The sequence below is a fragment of the Oncorhynchus masou genome, chromosome 27 (genome assembly GCF_036934945.1).
Source record: "Oncorhynchus masou masou isolate Uvic2021 chromosome 27, UVic_Omas_1.1, whole genome shotgun sequence".
Lineage (NCBI taxonomy): Eukaryota > Metazoa > Chordata > Actinopteri > Salmoniformes > Salmonidae > Oncorhynchus > Oncorhynchus masou.
Genome location: NC_088238.1, coordinates 28,591,096 through 28,613,708, shown reverse-complemented (window position 1 = coordinate 28,613,708; position 22,613 = coordinate 28,591,096). Strand labels below are relative to the sequence as shown.

At 44.9% G+C, this 22,613-nt stretch overlaps 1 protein-coding gene across 7 annotated transcripts in view; it reads left to right on the top strand.

Moving 5' to 3' along the window:
- The window catches only part of LOC135515952 (transcription factor SOX-5-like), a 106,698-nt gene extending 88,231 nt beyond the window's left edge, over positions 1 to 18,467 (top strand). For 4 of the 7 annotated variants that reach the window (XM_064939848.1, XM_064939849.1, XM_064939846.1 and 1 more), the window contains 5 exons: positions 7,504 to 7,685; positions 10,654 to 10,762; positions 11,058 to 11,231; positions 13,863 to 14,079; positions 14,325 to 18,467. In XM_064939848.1, coding sequence (XP_064795920.1) covers positions 7,504 to 7,685; positions 10,654 to 10,762; positions 11,058 to 11,231; positions 13,863 to 14,079; positions 14,325 to 14,616 — 974 coding nt within the window. In that variant the 3' untranslated portion in view covers positions 14,617 to 18,467. The remainder of the gene's footprint in view (positions 1 to 7,503; positions 7,686 to 10,653; positions 10,763 to 11,057; positions 11,232 to 13,862; positions 14,080 to 14,324) is intronic. The other 3 variants (XM_064939851.1, XM_064939850.1, XM_064939845.1) reach the window with 1 other exon arrangement.
- The last annotated feature ends 4,146 nt before the right edge of the window (positions 18,468 to 22,613 follow it).

Below are 22,613 nucleotides of genomic sequence, written 5' to 3'. Positions count from 1 at the left end.
ATCACAATTCCAGTGGGTCAGAAGTTGACTGTGCCTTTAAACAGCTTGGAAAATTCCATAAAATTATGTCATGGCTTTAGAAGCTTTGATTAGGCTAATTGACATCATTTGAGTTAGTTGAAGGTGTACCTGTGGATATATTTCAAGGCCTACCTTCAAACTCACTGCCTCGTTCCTTGACATCAGAAACAAAATTGTAGACTTCCACAAGTCTGGTTCATCCTTGGGAGCAATTTCCAAACGCCTGAAGGTACCACGTTCATCTGAACAAACAATAGTAAGTATAAACACCATGGGACCACGCAGACGTCATACCGCTCAGGAAGGAGACACGTTCTGTCTCCTAGAGATGAACGTACTTTGGTGCGAAAAGTGCAAATCAATCCCAGAACAACAGCGAAGGACCTTGTGAAGATGCTGGAGGAAACAGGTACAAAAGTATCTATATCCACAGTAAAGCGAGTTCTATATCGACATAACCTGAAAGGCCATTCAGCAAGGAAGAATTCACTGCTCCAAAACAGCTAGAAAAAAGCCAGACTACGGTTTGCAACTGCACATGGGGACAAAGATCATACTTTTTGGGGAATGTCCTCTGGTCTGATGAAACAAAAATAAAACTGTTTGGTCATAATAACCATCATTATGTTTGGTGGAAAAAGGGGGAGGCTTGCAAGCCGAAGAACACCATCCCAACCATGAAGCACGGGGGTGGCAGCATCATGTTGTGGGGCTGCTTTGCTGCAGGAGGGACTGGTGCACTTCACAAAATAGATGGCATCATGAAGGAGGAAAATTATGTGGATAAATTGGAGCAACATCTCAAGACATCAGTCAGGAAGTTAAAGCTTGGTCACAAATGGGTCTTCCATATGGACAATGACCCCAAGCATACTTCCAAAGTTGTGTCAAAATGGCTTAAGGACAACAAAGTCAAGGTATTGGAGTCACAAAGCGCTGACCTAAATTCTACAGAACATTTGAGGGCAGAACTGAAAAAGTGTGTGTGAGCAAGGAGGCCTACAAACCTGACTCAGTTACACCAGCTCTGTCAGGAGGAATTGGCCAAAATTCACCCAACTTATTGTTTTAAGCTTGTGGAAGGCTACCCAAAATGTTTGACCAAAGTTAAACAATTTAAAGGCAATGCTACCAAATATTAATTGAGTGTATGTAAACTTCTGACCCAGTGGGAATGTGATGAAAGTAACTAAAGCTGAAATAAGTCATTCTCTCCACTGTTATTCTGACATTTCACATTCTTAAAATAAAGTGGTGATACTCCTTACTAGGATTAAATGTCAGGAATTGTGAAAAATTGAGTTTACATGTATTTGGCTAAGGTGTATGTAAACTTCCGACTTCAACTGTATATTCAGTGCATTCGGAAAGTATTCAGACCCCTTCACTTTTTTCACATTTCTGATTGTTTTTAAATAAAATATTTTTTTAAATCTCATCAATCTACACACAATAGCTTTTTAGCAAATGTATTTTGCAAATGTATTAAAAATGAAAAACATAACTTATTTCTATAAGTATTTAGACCCTTTGCGATGAGACTCGAAATTGACCTCAGGTGCATCCTGTTTCCATTGATCATCCTTGAGATGTTTCTACAACTTTATTGGAGTCCACCTGTGGAAAATTCAATTGATTGGACATGATTTGGAAAGGCACACACCTGTCTATATAAGGTTCTACAGTTGACAGCACATGTCAGAGCAAAAACCAAGCCATGAGTTCGAAGGAAATGTCCGTAGAGCTCTGAGACAGGATTGTGTCGAGGCACAGACCTGGGGAAGGGTACCAACAAATGTCTGCAGCATTGAAGGTCCCCAAGAACACAGTGGCCTTCATCATTCCTAAATTGAAGAAGTTTAGAACCACCAAGACGCTTCCTAGAGCTGGCGGCCGGCCAAACTGAGCAATCAGGGGAAAAGGACCTTGGTGAGGGAGGTGACCAAGAACCCAATGGTCACTCTGACAGAGCTCCAGAGTTCCTCTGTGGAGATGGGAGAACCATCTCCTCTGCAGCACTCCACTAATCAGGCCTTCATGGTAGAGTGGCCAGACGGAAGCCCCTCCTCAGTAAAAGGCACATGTCAGCCCACTTGGAGTTTTTCAAAAGGCACCTAAAGGACTGGACTCTTAGACCATGAAAAACAATATTCTCTGGTCTGATGAAACCAAGATTGAACTCTGGCCTGAATGCCAAGCGTCACATCTGGAGGAAACCAGGCACCGCTCATCACCTGGCTAATACCATCCCAACAGTAAAGCATGGTGGTGGCAGCATCATGCTGTGGGGATGTTATGCAGCGGCAAGAACTGCGAGACTAGTCAGGATAGAGGAATAGATGAACGGAGTGAAATACAGAGCGATCTTTGATGAAAACCTGCTCAGGACCTCAGACTGGGGCGAAGGTTCACTTTCCAACAGGACAACGACCCTAAGCACACAGCCAAGACAACTCTGGAGTGGCTTCGGGACAAGTCTCTGAATGTCCTTGAGTGGCCCAGCCAGACCCCGGACTTAAACCAAATCTCTGGAGACACCTGAAAATAGCTTTGCAGTGACGCTCCCAATCCAACCTGACAGAGCTTTAGAGGATCTGCAGAGAAGAATGGGAGAAACTCCCATTGTGCCAAGCTTGTAGCGTTATATCCTAGAAGACTCAAGGCTGTAATGGCTGCCAAAGGTGCTTCAACAAAGTACTGAGTAAAGGGTCTGAATACTTATGTAAATGTGATATTTCCGTTTATTTTTATTTTGATCAATCTTAAAAAATGTCTAAAAACCTGTTTTTGCTTTACCATTTTGGGATATTGTGTGTAGATTGTTGACGAGGGAAGAAACTATTTAATCCATTATAGAATAAGTAGTCGTGGTGGTAGTAATATAATAATATTAATAATAATAACAACAATAATAATAATATTAGTTGGGAAGAAACTATTTAACCCATTATAGAATAAGTAGTCGTGGTGGTAGTAATATAATAATATTAATAATAATAACAACAATAATAATAATATTAGTTGGGAAGAAATTATTTAACCCATTATAGAATAAGTAGTCGTAGTGATAGTAATATAATAATATTAATAATAATAATAATAACAATAATAATAATATTAGTAGGGAAGAAACGAATAAGTAGTGGTAGTAATATAATAATAATAATAATAATAATAATAATAGTAGAAGTAGATATTTTAAGTAAGTATGCACATGAATGTCATTTATTTCACTCACATCACCATTAAGTAGTGTTTTAAGTACTGTATTCATGAAACACTGATTCACTGACTACAATGTGTGTTCACACATGTAAATATGCTATAATTAGGTCTCCGAGTGGCGCAGTGGTCTAAGCTAGCTAGCTCTAGAGTTTCTGGGTTCGAGTCCAGGCCCTGTCGCAGCCGGCCGCGACCGGGAGACCCATGGGGCAGCGCACAATTAGCACAACGTCGTCCGGGTTAGGGGAGGGTTTGGCCGGGAGGGATGTCCTTATCCCGTCGCGCACTAGCGACTCCTGTGGCGGGCCGGGCGCAGTGCATGCTGACACGGTCGCCAGGTGCACGATATTTCCGCCGACACATCGGTGCGGCTGGCTTCCGGGTTAAGTGGCCGTTGTGTCAAGAAGCAGTGCGGCTTGGTTGGGTTGTGTTTCGGAGGACGCATGGCTCTCGACCGAGTCTGTACGGGAGTTGCAGCGATGAGACAAGACTGTAACTACCAATTGGGGAGAAAAGGGGTTAAAAGTAACAAAAAACAAAACAAATGAATACAAAATAAAAGAAAATGCTATAATTAGTGTAGGCTATGTTTTCCCATTGTGTATGCCTGTAGGGTATATTATTGTCAAGCGTTTATTAGCCAGAGAGGCAGGGATGGTTAAGCGGGAGTTTGAATAGGAAGAGGAGGAGGAGGAAAAGGAGGAGGAGGTGGAGAGATGGAGGAGTGTGAAGGATAGGAGGGGAAATGGAGTGATGGAAGAGGAGAGTGTGTTTTTCAGATGAATAGAGTAGCTGTGTGACAGGCGGGACTTATCACAGATGAGATTAGACAAGCCTCTTACAGAAAGATACACACATAACAACCTGCATTAATAACACAATAACAGCAGACACACACACAGACCACAAGGCTATTATAAACACACGACACGGTTGTTAGAACTCACACACACACACACACACACACAGCTATTATAATACACACACAGCTATTATAATACACACACACATTATAATACACACACACATTATAATATACACACACATTATAATACACACACATTATAATACACACACCCCTCCTCCTTTTGCAGCAGTTAGCCATTTCTAACTTGTATTCTTTCTAATCTCAGTGTTTTTCAACAAATCGCAGGATTTAATAGTAGATTAGTGGATTTACATCCCAGATGTTTTTTGTTCTGACAAATGGATTTCAGATGGAACATGTTGAGGCAAGCCGTTTCATTTAGATCACAATGAGTGTCTGTCTGCTGCCACGGCACACAGTCTGTTTCCGTCGGTTCCTGTTAGTGTTACCAGGTCAGACGAAGATTCACGTCGTTTGCTATTGCAGTCAAACACAGAGAGACAGGGAGTTATGACTTTCAATGGAATTAATAACATATGGTTATTATTCATTGTCTTTGTGTGCGTGCTCCTCTCTGTCCAGTCTCCTCACAGCATCTGTCCTCTATCAGTCTATCTCCCACAATCCAACCTCTCCTCAATGACAGTCTCCGAGAGTCTGATCTGAAGGACTGAACTTTGAATGCCTGTCAGTGTCTGTGACCTCTACTGCTGAGACTCACTCTGTGTGACTGTCTAATTTCAACAGTGTGTGTGTGGCCACTCTGAATAATTAGTGCCAGGCCAGGGCAGAGTGAGGCTGCAGGGTAGGGTAGGGTTTGGGCTCTGGCTGGGTCTCACTGTTGTCCCCAGCCCTCCTATCTGGGTCATGCCTAGGTTGGCAATCAGACACTCAAGGACTCACACACAGTGCACACACACACACACACACACTCACACACACATAACAAGAGAGAAGAACGCAGACACAGTACATCTCTGCTCACACACACACACACACACACACACACACACACACACACACACACACACACACACACACACACACACACACACACACACACACACACATTGAATCCAGATTAAAACCCACTACCATCCAGCAAGACAGCCATCACAGCCCACAACACCGGCCTCTCTCTCTCTCCAGCCCTCTGCATCCAATTTTGCCGTTATGACTTCTGTAAGAGTTCACTCCTCTGTCATTACAAATCTGAGAGTGTAATCTGGCCTGCGATGGCATTAGCAGGAGGGATTAGTGACAGATAAAGGGCCATAAGCTTGGAGCAGCTCTTTGTTAACCCAGAGATGGAGAGAGAGCGATAGCACGGCCTCCCTCATCACTCATCCCTCCCTCCGACCTCCCGCCTCTCACAGTCTCACAGCAGATGCTGCTGCCGCTCCGTCCGCTAAGCTGCGGCAATAACACAAATAACAACGCTGAAAAGAAGCAGAGAATCATCTTTGATATGTGTTGGGCAGATGTTTCCGGAGGGGCAAATTAGCAGGCTTTTTGGGTTTAATAGGAGTAATCTTCCGGGGTGCCGCCTGCGCATTTCTACTCTTCAAAGAATCCCATGAGCTTTTGGATGAAAAAGACTAAATGGATAGTGAGGGAATGTGTGTGTTTGCGTGGACAGGCAGGCGGAAAGGAGGTGTGTGTGTGTGTGTGTGTGTGTGTGTGTGTGTGTGTGTGTGTGTGTGTGTGTGTGTGTGTGTGTGTGTGTGTGTGTGTGTGTGTGTGTGTGTGTGTGTGTGTGTGTGTGTGTGTGTGTGTGTGTGTGCGAGCGAGCGAGCAAGCATGTGTGTGTATTTGTGCAACAACAACAAAAAAACCTGTATCCCCTTTCGGGAGGAATGCTGGGGCTTTTCAATACATCTGAATGATGTGGAGATTTGAGATTTGAGGGAATGGGCTTTAAGATGGTCTGTCAGGATGCCTTTGTACACTGTGTTTACCGTTCTGCGTGTGTTTCTGTCTGCCGCTGGGTGGGAGTGAGGTTCACCACGGGAAATAACATCCAGACTTAAAATGGCAGGGTTTTGACAAGGGTGTCTGTATGTGTATGGGTGCGTGTGATCTGAAGGTCACACGCACCCATACACACGTCTCTCAGTGGAGGCTGAGAGAGAGCCGACCTGGCCACGGGTCACACACACAGCCTTAGCAGTCAACTGGTCAGTCTGTGTCCGGGTGAGTGTACGACTGCATGTGTGTGTGTGTTTCCCCTGTGGTTGTGTGTCTGGTCATGTATTTACCTCACAGGGGTTAAGGACAGTGTTTATTCTGGATGGCCTTAGAGACTGTTTACATCCAAATAGTTTATCTCTAAAAGAGCTGGAGCAATCTGCAATCTGACAAACAGATTTACAGTTGAACAACCAACAATCAAAGTTCTAGTCAATTCTATTTTAATTACATTTTTTGTAAACTAAAATACACACATACAGTATATACAGTATACACTACCATTCAAAAGTTTGGGGTCACTTAGAAATGTCTTTGCTTTTGAAAGAAAAGCACATTTTTTGTCCATAATTTTTTTTGCATTGAACATTTATTTAACTAGGTAAGTCAGTTAAGAACAAATTGTTATTTACAATGATGGCCTACTGGGTTGACTGCCTTGTTTGGGGGCAGAAATGGCAGGGTTTTACCTTGTCAGCCCAGGGATTTGATCTAGCAACCTTTTGGTTGCTGGCCCGATGCTCTAACCACTAGACTACCTACCGCCCCCTAGGCTACCTGGCAGCTTCATGAAATAATACCCACAAAACACCCGTCTCAACGTTAACAGTGAAGAGGCGACTCTGCAAAGAAAAAGCCATATCTCAGACACAGACACACAATTTCTCGCATGGAATAGTCTTTAGGTTTTAGAAGAAAGGTCTTTATTTCTGGCCATTTTGAACCTGTAAGTGCTGATGCTCCAGATACTCAACTTGTCTAAAGAAGGCTAGTTTTATTGCTTCTTTAATCAGTACAACAGTTTTCAGCTGGACTAACATAATTAAAAAAAAAGGGTTTTCTAATGATCAATTAGCCTTTTAAAATGATAAACTTGGATTAGCTAACACAACGTGCCATTGGAACATAGGAGTGATGGTTGCTGATAATGGGCCTCTGTACACCTATGTAGATATTCCATTAAAAATCAGCCGTTTCCAGCTACAATAGTCATTCACAACATTAACAATGTCTACACTGTATTTCTGATCAATTTGATGTTATTTTAATGGACAAAAATGTTTGCTTTTCTTTCAAAAACAAGGACATTTCTAAGTGACCTTAACTTTGTACAGTAGTGTATATATCCATAAAAAACTCATTCCTGATATGTCCCCTCATTGAGTTATTAAATAGGAACATGCTCTTCTGTGTATCTCTCTCAGACCTGCTGTCATCCCTGTCCTCCGGGGGCTATCTGAACGACCACGAGGCCGTGACCAAGGCCTTCGCTGAGGCCAGACAGATGAAGGAGCAGCTGAAGAGAGAACAGCAGGTGTTGGACGCCAAGGTGGCCGCCGTCAACAACCTCAGCCTGAACAACGGGCGCTCCGACAAGGTCAGATATGTTAGTACATCCTTAACCTTACAACTATTCTTTTATTACAACAACATGCCTTCTGTCATCATACTAGTAACAGGAGATAACCCTGTACCATGACATTATATTTAAGAATTAGGAATAAATTCCACCCTAGAAAAGTAGCGACATTATGATTAAAAATAATAATAATAATAATAATAATAAATAAATACAAACACTGAACCTGCACTTGCACTTGACCAACCCTACATCCCCAGACGCTCTCTAGATAAGATTGTCTACAAAGTACTGCAATGCACAATATACTATATTATCCTACAATGTAATGTAATATGATACAATATGTTCAAATGTAATGTCATATTCTAGTATAAATCACCTTTGTAAAATATATTGCAACACAATGTATTGTAATATGATATAACACGATACATTAAGATGAAATGGAATTCAACATTATGTCTGTATATATCGAAACGGTCATAATTGTCAATCACCTGTGTAATAAGAGCAATACAGGTAAATTGGCCAGTTAGAGAAACCCTTGGCTGAGGTAGTGTGTGTGTGTGTGTGTTTGTGTGTGTGTGTGTGTGTGTGTGTGTGTGTGTGTGTGTGTGTGCGTGTGCGTGTGGCGTGCTGGGGGCAGGGTGGGTGTTGGGGAGGCTGGAGGAGACGGGGGAGGCAAGGGGGTGCAGGAGGAGGGCACGGGGAGCCTGCTAGCAAAGCGTCGAGGAGACGCTAATGCGAAGTGACGGCGCCCGCTCCTCGGCAGCGTGGCTAAATTGTGGTTATTTGTTAAACACACTGGGAGTCAGCTGGTGCACACACAGAGGCACACACACACACACACAAGCGCACAGACACACACACACACACACACACACACACACACACACAAGCACGGCAACGTACTGGATCTTAAAGAGCATCTGCACTGCTGACATTCAACAGCTCTCTCTCTCTCTCTCCCTCTCTCTCTCTCTCTCTCTCTCTCTCTCTGTCTTCCCTCTCTCTCTCCTGTCACATTTGCAGAGTCTCATACCTAAAATGGACATTTTTTTTTATTTAAAGCATGTAATTTATTCAGAGTTGACTTTCAATGTGAACCCCATAGCCATAGCTCCATAGGGACCTGACAGGTCCACTACTCTCTGCCCAGCTCGCCCCTAATCCCCTGGGGTTATAATTGTCCTGATTGCTGGGTGGATGGATGAAGCTGGATGATTGCTGGGTGGATGGATGAAGCTGGATGAACAACATTAGAATTATAATCCTCCTCTCCTCTCAGTCGGCCAGTCTCAGCCCTGTATAGTTTCAAATAGAGCAGACCATGATCATTTGACTTATAACACAATGTGTAGGTTGGCTCCTTTACTATAACTCATGACTGGACACTGACTGAAGGTTACCACTGTAACACATGATGCCTGGGTGTCAGTACCTAGTGTCGTTTATTAGTCAAACGACACGAATTACAATGAATAGTTTTGCTTTCAGTTTGTTAAACGACTTCCACACCTCAACTTATTTACAACTCTGACTTAGCGAGAGGCTTTCGGGTCAAACACAGCCATGCTGTCTTTCTCTACCGTTGTTATGTCCTAGAAATGATGTTTGTTTTATTATCCGTAGACCCTCAGCCAGTAGGACTTTAAGTGGTTATTGATATCAATAAACCCTTCTTCAACCCTTTAAATGGTTTGGGATTGATTGGCGTTGAGGTTGCAGTGAACTTTCCATACATACAATGACACAGACACCGATCAATGCTAGCAGTGTTTTACTAAAGAGACAGGGGGTTTTCTGGTGTCACTTGTTTCACCGCAAGTCATCTCTGCAGCAGTTTTCCCTGAAATAGTTTCAAGCAGACAAATCCCATTTCTCTCGCTTGTTCTCTCTCTTCCTCACTGTCTCCACTCTCGCTCCCTCCCCCTCTCTCGGGCTCGCTCGTTCCCTCTCTTTAGCGATGATATTTATTCAAATCTGATGAATTATCTCTGCTGAACAATTAAATTGTAGTGCTGTAAAACAGAGACATGCATTTGATTAGGCTGGTGCCAGTCTGGCTGGGCCATCTCCTAATGGTTAGGCCAGGGCTGGAGTGATGTTTTTAAAGATGCACGGCTTTTGGGATGGATTCTAATCGTATAATTAAGCTGTAAATGCAGGCTCTGGGTTTGGGGAAGAGTGTGTGTATGTGTGTGTGTGTGTGGGGGGGGGTCTGTGTGTGTGTGTGTGTGTGTTTCAGCTGGTTGCATTAGGACAGTCAATCAGCCTTTTATTGTCTGTAATAAATATGCAGGGGGTCGTGCAGTGTGTGTGTGTGTGTGTGTGTGTGTGTGTGTGTGTGTGTGTGTGTGTGTGTGTGTGTGTGTGTGTGTGTGTGTGTGTGTGTGTGTGTGTGTGTGTGTGTGTGTGTGTGTGGAGCGCCTCTCTCTCTAATGGATCGACCCCAAGGGCCTCAGAGAGAGGGGGAGAGAGACATCCAGCATGCAGTTGGCTGCTGGGATAAAACACACACAGTCATACTCATACACATCCAATCATAGCAGATGGACACAAACACAATCTCAATGTCATTCCCATAATGACATCAGCTGTTACCTGTTTTAGTGCCAGTCTTGCCCTCTGCCCCTCTTATCTCCACCCTGCCACATAGACAGGCTGGTTAAAGACCAGAGCACAATGCTTTAGTGCCAACTAACTATGCCCTCTGCCCCCACTAAGCAAGCCTAACAACACAGGTACACACACCCTCTGGCACACATCCAACATACAGTATCTACACGTGTTGATCTATAGCTTTATAGCCTGGTTATTGACTGATATGTTAACCTTACATGTTGATTGACTGACGCCTGTGTCTCTCTCCCCCCTGAAAACAAGGCAGTCTAATGTGTCTAAAGATTGAGTGATTGTCTCTAGAACATTGATTGATTGGTGTCCATGTTGACTGACTGATTGACTGACTGTGTGTCTCTCTCCTCTCCAGGACAAGGCAGCTCTGGAGAGTCTGAGCCACCAGCTGAAGCAGCAGTCAGAGGACAGAGAGAAGTTCAGCCACGCCATGATGGACTTCACCATGAGTGGAGACTCAGATGGTGTGTGATTGTGTGTGTGCACAAAGATGTGTTTGTGCTTTGTCTTAAACTGTGTGTGTGTGTGTGTGTGTGTGTGTGTGTGTGTGTGTGTGTGTGTGTGTGTGTGTGTGTGTGTGTGTGTGTGTGTGTGTGTGTGTGTGTGTGTGTGTGTGTGTGTGTGTGTGTGTGTGTGTGTGTGTGTGTGTGTGTGTGTGTGCGTGCGTGTGTGTTTAAGACTGTATGCATATATGAAGAAGTGTGTTGGATTGTGTTAATGTATGTGTTTACATCCACTCTCTCCCCCTCCCTCCCACAGGCAGCCCCAGTGTGTCTGATTCCAGGATGTTCCGTGAGGCCCGGGGCCGAGGCAACAGCGAACCGCACATTAAACGACCCATGAATGCTTTCATGGTCTGGGCAAAGGATGAGAGGAGGAAGATTCTCCAGGCTTTCCCCGACATGCACAACTCCAACATCAGCAAAATCCTCGGTAAGACTAAGACCCCCTCCAGACGGCTAGAGGAGGGAGAGAGGGGTGTGAGAGGGGAGAGAAGGAGTGTGCCTGCCTGCCTTTCAAGGAAGAATAGAGAGAGAGTGGAAGGTGGAAGACCAGGGGAGAGAGAGGGAGAGAGGCGTGCGAATGCGTGTTAACCTGATTGAGCTGATCCCTTGTGTTGCAGCCAGGCAGCGCTCTCTCTCTTCCGCTCTCTCTCTCTCTTCCTCTCTCTCTCTCTCTCTCTCTCTCTCTCTCTCTCTCTCTCTCTCTCTCTCTCTCTCTCTCTCTCTCTCTCTTCCTCTCTCTCTCTCTCTCTCTCTCTCTCTCTCTCTCTCTCTCTCTCTCTCTCTCTCTCTCTCTCTCTCTCTCTCTCTCTCTCTCTCTCTCTCTCTCTCTCTCTCTTCTCTCTCTCTCTCTCTCTCTCTCTCTCTCTCTCTCTCTCTCTCTCTCTCTCCATTCCTCAGGTGCAGAAGAATACATGATCTGTCTGCCCTCTTCCCCTCAAGTCCTCTCTATGGAAATTACATCTCCATGTACATGTGTGTATGCATGCTTGCCTGTCTGCTTTCTTGTTTGTGTGTGCGTCTCTCCCTTCCTCCCTAGCCACACCACATCAGTACTCAGTCATTGTCACTGTGCTCTGTGTGGCCCCTATCGCACACCGTACCTCCGTCTCTCTTTGTGACAGCAGCACTCTGATTGACAGCATCTTTTGTCCCGTCCTTATCTCTGGTTGCCTGAACATCTGTAGTGTAGTTAGCTAGCAGCGCTACTGAGACAGAGGGCTGGGAACCTAGCGGGGTCCCCAGAGACACACGACGTCTACGGCTGGGAGAGAGACGCGACACAATCCACACACACACACGACACACACACACACACACACACACTGTTCCCCCGTTCCTCACAAGAAGCGGTATTGTGGAACTAGCGCTTAATGACTAGCTCTGGAGAGAGAACGGAGAGCTTCAACGACGATGATATAATTCATTATGCATTAAACAAGCACTCCAGTCTGTGACATTCTCCCCAGACCTCTGGGATTGTGTTTGACATTTTAAAGAGCTCCTAAACGTTTTATAACACTGGGAAATCTGGTTTTAATAAGGGCTCGCTCTCGAATGTTAACAGAAGGAGTTTTCTATTCCAGCAGGGAAGGGAAGGGAAAGGAAAGGAGTGTGCTAGCTGACCAGGCCAGCACAGACAGCTTTTACCCATTAACAGACAGTAGTAACAGAGTGTCAATTCAGCCCAGATACACACACACCACACACACTGGGCCCAGAGCACGATAGACACACAGGCACACTTATACACTGCAGCCAGATATACTGTAAAGAGCCAGATTGGAGAAGATGTGTTTTGGTGGTTTAGAATTTGGTAGGCCTTCTGCAAAGAGGCTGTGAACATATTGGACGTGTTGTATTTAAATAACATTGCGTGCGTGCTTGCTGTGTGCTTGCTTGCGTGTCTCCTCGCACACTTGTGTGTGTCGGAATGTGTGTCTGCTTGCGCACTTATGTGTGTGTCAATAAAGTTAAAAGGACAGAATGAGGTACTCATTTTTGAACTCTGATGAGATGGACACAGTGAACGAGGACAACACTTAACCTGCTTTCAACTCTCTTCCCTCTCTCTCTCTCTCTCTCTCTCTCTCTCTCTCTCTCCCCCATCTCTCTCTCTCTCTCTTTCCCCCCCTCTCTCTCTCTCTTTCCCCCTCTCTCTCTCTCTCTCTTTCCCCCTCTCTCTCTCTCTCTTTCCCCCCTCTCTCTCTCTCTTTCCCTCTCTCTCTCTCTCTCTTTCCCCCTCTCTCTCTCTCTCTCTCTCTCTCTCTTTCCCCTTCTCTCTCTCTCACTCTCTCCCTCTCTCCATCTCTCCCTCCCTCCCACCCACCCTCTCTCCCTCTCTCCATCACTCCCTCCCACCCTCCCTCTCTCCCTCTCTCCATCTCTCCCTCCCACCCACCCTCTCTCCCTCTCTCCATCTCTCCCTCCCACCCACCCTCTCTCCCTCTCTCCATCTCTCCCTCCCACCCACCCTCTCTCCCTCTCTCCATCACTCCCTCCCACCCTCCCTCTCTCCCTCTCTCCATCTCTCCCTCCCACCCACCCTCTCTCCCTCTCTCCATCTCTCCCTCCCACCCACCCTCTCTCCCTCTCTCCATCTCTCCCTCCCACCCACCCTCTCTCCCTCTCTCCATCACTCCCTCCCACCCTCCCTCTCTCCCTCTCTCCATCTCTCCCTCCCACCCACCCTCTCTCCCTCTCTCCATCTCTCCCTCCCACCCACCCCTCTCCCTCTCTCCATCTCTCCCTCCCACCCACCCTCTCTCCCTCTCTCCCTCTCTCCCTCCCACCCACCCTCTCTCCCTCTCTCCCTCTCTCCCTCCCACCCACCCTCTCTCCCTCTCTCCATCACTCCCTCCCACCCTCCCTCTCTCCCTCTCTCCATCTCTCCCTCCCACCCACCCTCTCTCCCCTCTCCATCCTCCCTCCCACCCTCCCTCCCTCTCCCTCTCTCCATCACTCCCTCCCACCCTCCCTCTCTCCCTCTCTCCATCTCTCCCTCCCACCCACCCTCTCTCCCTCTCTCCATCTCTCCCTCCCACCCACCCTCTCTCTCCAGGTTCTCGTTGGAAGTCCATGACTAACCTGGAGAAGCAGCCGTACTACGAGGAGCAGGCCCGGCTGAGCAAGCAGCACCTGGAGAAGTACCCTGACTACAAGTACAAACCCCGGCCCAAACGGACCTGTCTGGTGGACGGGAAGAAGCTGAGGATTGGAGAGTACAAGGCCATTATGAGGAACCGCCGGCAGGAGATGAGACAGTACTTCACTGTGGGGTGAGTGAGTAACCAACCAAAACCACACACACACACTTCAACTGTGGGATAAAGTATTTCCTCATAAGTTTTCCCTTACCGTTGTGTAACTTGTCTTTGTGGTCTGAGTTTACTATAAAGCACGTTGTGTTGACTGTAAAAGGAGCTGTATGATGCATCTGATGGATTTACTTTTATTCTTCCAGATTTCTACATTATATTGTGTTATTAAACTGTACTAACTGTTGTGTTGTGGTTTTCTCCAGACAACAGGCCCAGCTGCCCTTGTCCTCGGCGGGCGTGGTGTACCCAGGTGCCCTCGCCATGGCAGGCTTGCCCTCCCCCCAGATGCCCTCGGAGCACTCCTCACTGTCCAGTAGCCCCGAGCCCGTCGCTCCACCCCTCCAGACCCCCTACCATCCCAGCCTCAAGGGAGAAGAGACCCGAGTCAAACAGGAAGCGCTGCGATTGGACGACAGCAACGGTGATGCGTACGACGACTTTGATTATGAGGACGAGGAGGGAGATTATGGAAGCGATAACGACAACCACCAATAATCTGGAAGCAGAGCCAATCAGAATCAGATACCTAGCTTCTTGCTGCAAACACCCCCGTCCGTCCACCAATCCTGAGAGACTATCCGTCCCTTATATCCAATCACATTCAATGTCACAAACCTCGCCCTCCTTTACCACTTAACCAACAAGGACTCTGGGACCTCAGAGCCAAGCCCCTCCCATTGGAATCTCGATACCAGCAACCGACCAATCAAATCAAGCACAGGACCTGTCACTCACACTGACTGTTACACAGACTGGAGTCTAAAAGGAGGCGAGTTGATTGCCGTGACTTCTGCTGAGTACTACACAGTACTACAGCGGACTAACAAAGTACTACGAAGTACTACAGAGTACTAGAGTATTACTGCTGTGTACGCCATAGAGGCAAGATGAGATACACATTATGTCATGAGTAAGCTACTATATGAGGAGAAAACACAGAAAAAACAACCTTTTAGACCAGTTTGACTTCAAAGAGACATTTTTTTTTTAAACAGCAGGCCTGTCAGTTGATTAAAGATACACTTTAAAATGGCCGACCTGCTTGTTTATGAAAGAAACACTTTTAAAACAGCTTTTTTTTTCTTGGTTCTATGATATTCTCACTCAGGTACACGGTGCCAACAAGTGGCTTGTGAATGTGATTTGTTGTTTTTGTGCTACAGTTTTAATAATAGATACAAAATAGACATTTTTCCCTTTTCATTGTAAAGCACCTGACAGAAGTCAAAGCAAAACTTTTATTTAGAATTCTTCTTCTTTCTTCAACTCTGCGGTGTACTGTCAGCAGATGTCCTCCCTCGGTGTGTGTGACTCCCCTTATGAGAGTCAAAATGGGAAAGTCCAGTCAGGGCCACTGCCATGTGTTGGACAGTGAGGGCCGGCTCACTTCAGGGGACTGTGGGGGGGACCTCAGTCTCTCATCATGGGTCATCTTGGACAGTACTGTGTAATGAGACAATCTCCCACCAACCCTCTTCTCTCCTTTTTACACTCTCGTTCTTTTACCCTTTCTTTGGCTTTCCTTTTTATTCTGATCACGAGGACTTTGGGTCTTTGGAAGGTACAAACAAGGGTTTATTTTAGATATGAAACACCCCCTTGTATGTGTGTGAGAGTGTGTGTAAGCAAGCTCGCTGTGCGTGTGTGTGTGTTTAGTCTGTGTGAGCTGGTTTAGTCATCACTAGACACTAGATCCCAGAACTCTGTCCCTTTCCAAGACAAACAGAAACACTGGAGTTTCCCCTGTGAGCCCCCAGTACTTCAGTATCCTGGTGTATAGAGACAGAGAAAGCCCTATTCCTGGTGTACAGAGACAGAGAAAGCCCTTTGACTCTCTTGTACACTCACACACACACACATCCCCAAGCCCCAGTTCCCCAATCGAAACCCCACAACAACTCTACTCCGCTGCCAACTGATCCAGCCAGCACCACAAGCCAACAACTCTTACCCACAACCCAAACCCTCTCGTAATACTCCCAACTGATATCAAATTGGTGTGTATTTTGTTATAGAAGTTTGGTGTGTTCCTGCAAGCTTCTACTGGTAGTTTTGAGTATTTCCTGTCTGTCCCCGTTCTGTCCCTCTCTCTGAGAGTTCCCCTCTATGTCCCCCTGTGTCTTACTCTGTCCCCGTCCGTGTCCCCAAAACACGTCATTCTGCTGTTCTTATTGGGAGGAGCTGATGGTCATATCAGCACGTCAGTGTTTCCTTTGTATTTGAATACTGTATTTTATCATTTTTATTCAAACTGCCTCTAGTGTAATAATATTATTAACAATAATTATAATGATGGTCAGCGTTTCTTTCAATTTGAGTAAGTTATGTACAGTATAATTTATTTTGGCCTCTTATTGGGTTTATTACGACCCATATGAAACTTCTTCGGTCAATGAAGCATTATTATATTTAGCTGGTTTAGAGTATTTACATCTAATGTTGTCCTTTTACTTTTTACTTTATTTGCCAATTTGCATATTCTTTGGTTTCTGTTTTTATCTGTTCTGTTTGTTTAGTATTAATCCTATATGGACGCTGGGTGAGGAGGAGGAGCGACACGGACGCCAGCCAACGGGCGGCTGTCGCTCTTCGCCAAGGAGACTGGACTTTCTATTCACTAACTCTCTCCCCATCTGCGTCCCTCATCTTGACAACGTAACCCTTTTATGTCCAAACCCACTTCTAAAAGCACTCAGACACTCTGTGTGGTCAGAGAAAAGAAGGTGATTTTTTTTTGTTTGTTTGTAATGGTTCATGTATAATGTGAAGTTTCTTCTACTTTCTTTCTTTTTATGAAGATAAAAGAAAACGGTTATATTATTCTATTCTGTTCTGTTTCCTCTGAACAAAGGAGTGAGGCTCCCGTTTACTAGGGTTGCTATGTCACCTGAGATGCCGTGGAACATCGTTGAGGCTGGCGGACACAGAGACACACAGACACACAGACACACAGACACAGAGACACAGAGACACAGAGACACAGAGACACAGAGACACAGAGACACAGAGACACAGAGACACACAGACACACAGACACACAGACACACAGACACAGAGACACACAGACACAGAGACACAGAGACACAGAGACACACAGACACACAGACACAGAGACACACAGACACAGCAGACTCACAGACACAGAGACACAGAGACACACAGACACACAGACACAGAGACACACAGACACACAGACACACAAATTATTAGCAGACACAGTTGTGCAAAATTCGAATAACACGATCAGGATTTTGATCAAATTAGGACATGATCAGAACACACACACACACACCGCACATTTGCGACCCATAGGAAAATCAGTGTTTACTTTGCCTATTCAACAATGTTCTACAGCATAACCTGACATCCAGTAAGTAATGACCTGTCATATCTATGTGACTCCAGAACTCTGGGGACTTTACTTTGTTTTAGCTCCACACTATGACCGAGCCATTAGCCATGTCCACTCACTCTACAGGTGTGCTGCCAGATAGTGACCCAGCCCAGTCATGCTTGCTGAAGATGTTTACTCTTACACAATCAATCATAACCATGCCTATTGCCAGATAGTGAGCCTCGCAGTCAATCATACTTGGCCATATAGACAACCTCACAATCAGGCCACGGTGAGACCTAACGCTGGAGAAATGGTGTCCTGTATTCTGGCTGGAAGCTGTAGGTTAGATTAGTAGGCTAGACAGTGTGGGGAAAAGGAGGGGTTTACAAGTTCAATCATCCCAGCTTGCTAGGTCTGCCACATACTGAGGTATTATACTGTACTTAGGGCCAGGAGTTTTGTGACCAGACCAGGACAAACACTTGGCTCTAGTTATACTAATGAATAGAGTCCAACGTTTTTCATGAGCAGGTTGACAGGATGATAGGCCCTGGTGATGTTGGGTGATACAGCGACGATGGTGACCATGATCGCGATGAAGATGATGATGATAATAACAATGAAGACAATCAAATGTCACGAGTGGAGCTCAAAACAAAGTCAGAGTTAGTCAAAAAAAGAAACACGTATCTGACCATCTCAACTTGACAAATGGAGAAAGATAATTATGTACATATAACATAGAGTTATAGATTTATATTTTGTTCATAACACAGTGTAATATAAGTTGTATATTTCTTTTTCTCTTTTATTGATGTTATTCATGCTACAATAAAAGCAGGAGTTGATGTACTCTTACAAAAAAAAGAAGAAAAATGACAAATAAACGAAGGAAACAACAACAAAAAAGAGAGGCCGTGGGCTTGCCATGCACCATCTGTTCCGAGTTCACTTTTTTCAGTATTATTGCCAGTCGAGGCTTTAATAAAAACAGCGATGTGTTCTGTAATGCTCCAATGGTCCTTGTGAGTTCTTTACAATGTACCTACACACACACACTGGTATACACTAGTATGAACAAAGGCTAGAGTAGATACCCGCACACTTTTCAATGCTAATTTTAAAGTTTTAACCCGGGGGCTTTCGACATTCTTTCATCACTTTACTCTGCACTTGCAGGTTACTGGATGGGTGTGCTGTACTTCTAAACTAAACATCGGCACTAGATCCAGAATACTGTACCTATTTGCAGCTGCACTATATCCAGAGTACTGTACCTATTTGCAGCGGCACTATATCCAGAATACTGTACCTGTTTGCAACTGCACTATATCCAGAATACTGTACCTATTTGCAGCTGCACTATATCCAGAGTACTGTACCTATTTACAGCTGCACTATATCCAGAGTACTGTACCTATTTGCAGCTGCACTATACCAGAGTACCGTACCTATTTGCAGCTGCACTATATCCAGAATACTGTACCTATTTGCAGCTGCACTATATCCAGAATACTGTACCTATTTGCAGCTGCACTATATCCAGAATACTGTACCTATTTGCAGCTGCACTATATCCAGAATACTGTACCTATTTGCAGCTGCACTATATCCAGAATACTGTACCTATTTGCAGCTGCACTATATCCAGAATACTGTACCTATTTGCAGCTGCACTATATCCAGAATACTGTACCTATTTGCAGCTGCACTATATCCAGAATACTGTACCTATTTGCAGCTGCACTATATCCAGAATACTGTACCTATTTGCAGCTGCACTATATCCAGAATACTGTACCTATTTGCAGCTGCACTATATCCAGAATACTGTACCTATTTGCAGCTGCACTATATCCAGAGTACTGTACCTATTTGCAGCTGCACTATATCCAGAGTACTGTACCTATTTGCAGCTGCACTATATCCAGAGTACTGTACCTATTTGCAGCTGCACTATACCCAGAATACTGTACCTATTTGCATCTGAATGCAAATGATAAATGATAAAGAAGTCTCAGCACTTTGTCTCCACTCTGGAAACATAGTAAGGTGAAAGCAGTATGGTGGCAGTGGCGTAAAGTACTTAAGTACATTTTCCTTGACACCCAAAAGTACTCGTTACATTTTGAATGCTTAGCGGGACAGGAAAATGGTCCAATTCACACATTTATAAACAGAACATCCCTGGTCATCCCTACTGCCTCTGATTTGGTGGACTCACCTACCAGTATGGTGGAAGTCTACCTGGTATTTACTTTCATCTTTCACATCAGTGAAGCCCTTTTGGACGATAAAGATAAACTCAAGATACATGAAGCACGAACACTACATTTTTTTCCCATGACCCGTTGCCCTATCAAAGCCCAGAAACAAACCCTATCGCCATGGAACCTGTGTCGTGTGTTTCCCAGCGATTCAATCAGTTTCATAATGACATATTAATTATGCGCCAGGCACCTTATTCCCCACCTATCAGAGGGCCAGCTGTGAGGTGTAGAATCTAATTACAGCCAGTTAAATACCTTATAACCTAATTATCAACAACAAGAGAGATGTGAGAGAGAGAGAGAGAGAATGAGAGGGAGAGAATGAGAGAGAGAATGAGAGAGAGAGAATGAGAGAGAGAGAGAAGAGAGAGAGAGAGAGAGAGAGAGAGAGAGAAGAATGAGAAAGAGAGAGAATGAGAGAGAGAGAGAGAGAGAATGAGAGAGAGAGAGAATGAGAGAGAGAGAGAGAGAGAGAGAGAGAGAGAGAATGAGAGAGAGAGAATGAGAGAAAGAGAGAGAGAGAGAGAATGAGAGAGAGAGAGAAAATGAGAGAGAGAGAGAGAGGGAATGAGAGAGAGAGAGAGAGAGAGAGAGAGAGAGAGAGAGAGAGAAGACATCTTGCGACATCTTAACTCAATTTAAACAGAACAATGATGTGCGGAATTCAATCCGTATTGCCGAAATATTGCAGAAGATCTGCGTTACAGCTTGATTGAAAGGCAACGTTCCCACGTTCGTGTAGGCTACATTCACGGTAAACGCTGCATATGTTGGCTCAATGGGAAATGACCTTCACATCCTGCCCTTTGTCTGAGAGACGTGGAAGGATCTGATTTAGTTGTTATTTTAAAAGCTTTATATATTATTTGTGTCGTTTAGATTCATGTGGGGTTTAAGGGAAGTTGAAGCGTTCTCTTTAAAGGGTTAAACAAGGACTGTCACTCTCTATTAAATGCTAAAAAGCTGTCCCACATACATACCCATATTGTCTCACAATCACTCGGTGCACTTCACCGAACAGTCAGACATAAAAACAGTTTAATGCACAGAGTTGATTTTAGGTGGCTTTGCTAATTACTTTGCCAATTACCGAAGCATTACAAAACCTTTCAACGCAATTAAGAGCTGTGTTGGGGCAAATTGAGAATTCCTAAGTAAAGGAGTGGTTGTTGTTTGGGGGCAATCTGAATTTTAGATTTCTAGCCTGGAGGAGAGCCTGAGAAAGGGTTTATATGTGAACAGTTTAGGAGAGGAGAGGTTTTTCATTTATTATTGTCAGCAACACAGTAAAGTACACCTTTAAGCTGTTCTGTAGGAAATAAATGTAGTTTTGTTTTAATTTGAAAGCTATCCACTGGCTATTTTAACCAAACTATCTATATAGACAAAGGGATAATAATTCTTCCAGTAGGCACATAATATTTACATACAGTAAGCACTTCTTTGTTTTACTGAATATTGTTGGTTCTTTAAAATGACACTATCAGTTATTCTCTCTGATCTTATTGCTTTTACAACTAGAGTTTCACTTCCAACATTACGATGAAAAAGCTCTTTTCTGATGTGGAGAACTGTCTGTGTGCTTGAGTAGTAGCACGTGTGTGTGTGTGTGTGTGTCTGTGTCTGTGTCTGTGTGTGTGCCTGATTGTGTGTGTGTGATTGTGTACGCAACGACAAATGTTCATTTAGAGAGGGTCGCTGCTGCGACAGCTCGGTGAAATGTGCAGATTTGAACCGTCCGTGGGTGTTTCTGAAATTGAGTGAAAACGATGTCACATGAATGATTTAAAGTAGGTAATAGGATGTGATGTGGTGCTGAGCCGGCAGCTAAGCTGAGTTTAAGACGCGCTGCGTTAATGTATTCATGAGGAGGAGGGATTAGTGAAGAGAGAGCAGTCGCTGAGTGCAGCACAGTAGCCCGGGCCAAACGCACAGGCCCACAGACACAGCTAAATACACTGACACAGGCAGAGATACTGTGTTTGTGCACGTTTTGGTTTTTGCCCTAGCACTACACCGGTGATTCGAATAACCAACGTTGATGATTTCATTCAGCTCGGGCAAAAACCAAAATTGGCTGGCCCACAGACAGATAACACAGACAAGCACAGGCAAACACAGGCCCACAGACACAGCTGAACACAACTAACACAGACATACGCTGAACATAGGCCAAACACACAGGCCCACAGACAACTACTGAACACAGGCCATACTGAGAGAATGTTTGGCTACGTTTCGATGTGGGAAAAGACAGCCCAAAAGACATGGGCCTACTGTACCTCTGTACATGCTCATTTCATACCAGACGCCTGTACTGCAGGTCAAGAAACGTTGAATTTCTGACTGTCACATGTTCATTTTGCCTTGGAAACCATTGACTCTGCACAGCATCACAAACACTAATCAGACGAATCACAAAGCTGTGTTGTCAACAGGCCAGGTCTGTCTGAGATGTGATGTCCTAGCATGACAGCAGGTCTGAGTGGCGTGTGTGTGCTGAGGGACAGGCATGGTACCCAGTACAGCAGTAAGACCCCGCGGGCTGTTCTCCAATCAGTACTGCTGACACGTTTTTCCTCTTACCCACCTCTCACACCTTCACTACTCACATTAAACATTCAACGACTTCATCATCAACAGCTGGCCTACTTTAGTTTTCACCACTCACTGTCTCTCTCCCTTTCCTTTCATTCACACGGAACCCCCCCCCCCCCACTCTCTCGCTCTCTGTCTGTCTCAATTTGCCCCAACTCAGCTCCTTCTCCCTTCTCCCTCTGTCTACCTCTGAGAAGATCCCCCTCCTTGTCCTCTCTGTCTGTAAAAGGAGTACCCCAATTGACCTCTGTCTTTCACTCTGCATTAGATTGAATGGCCCAATCAAT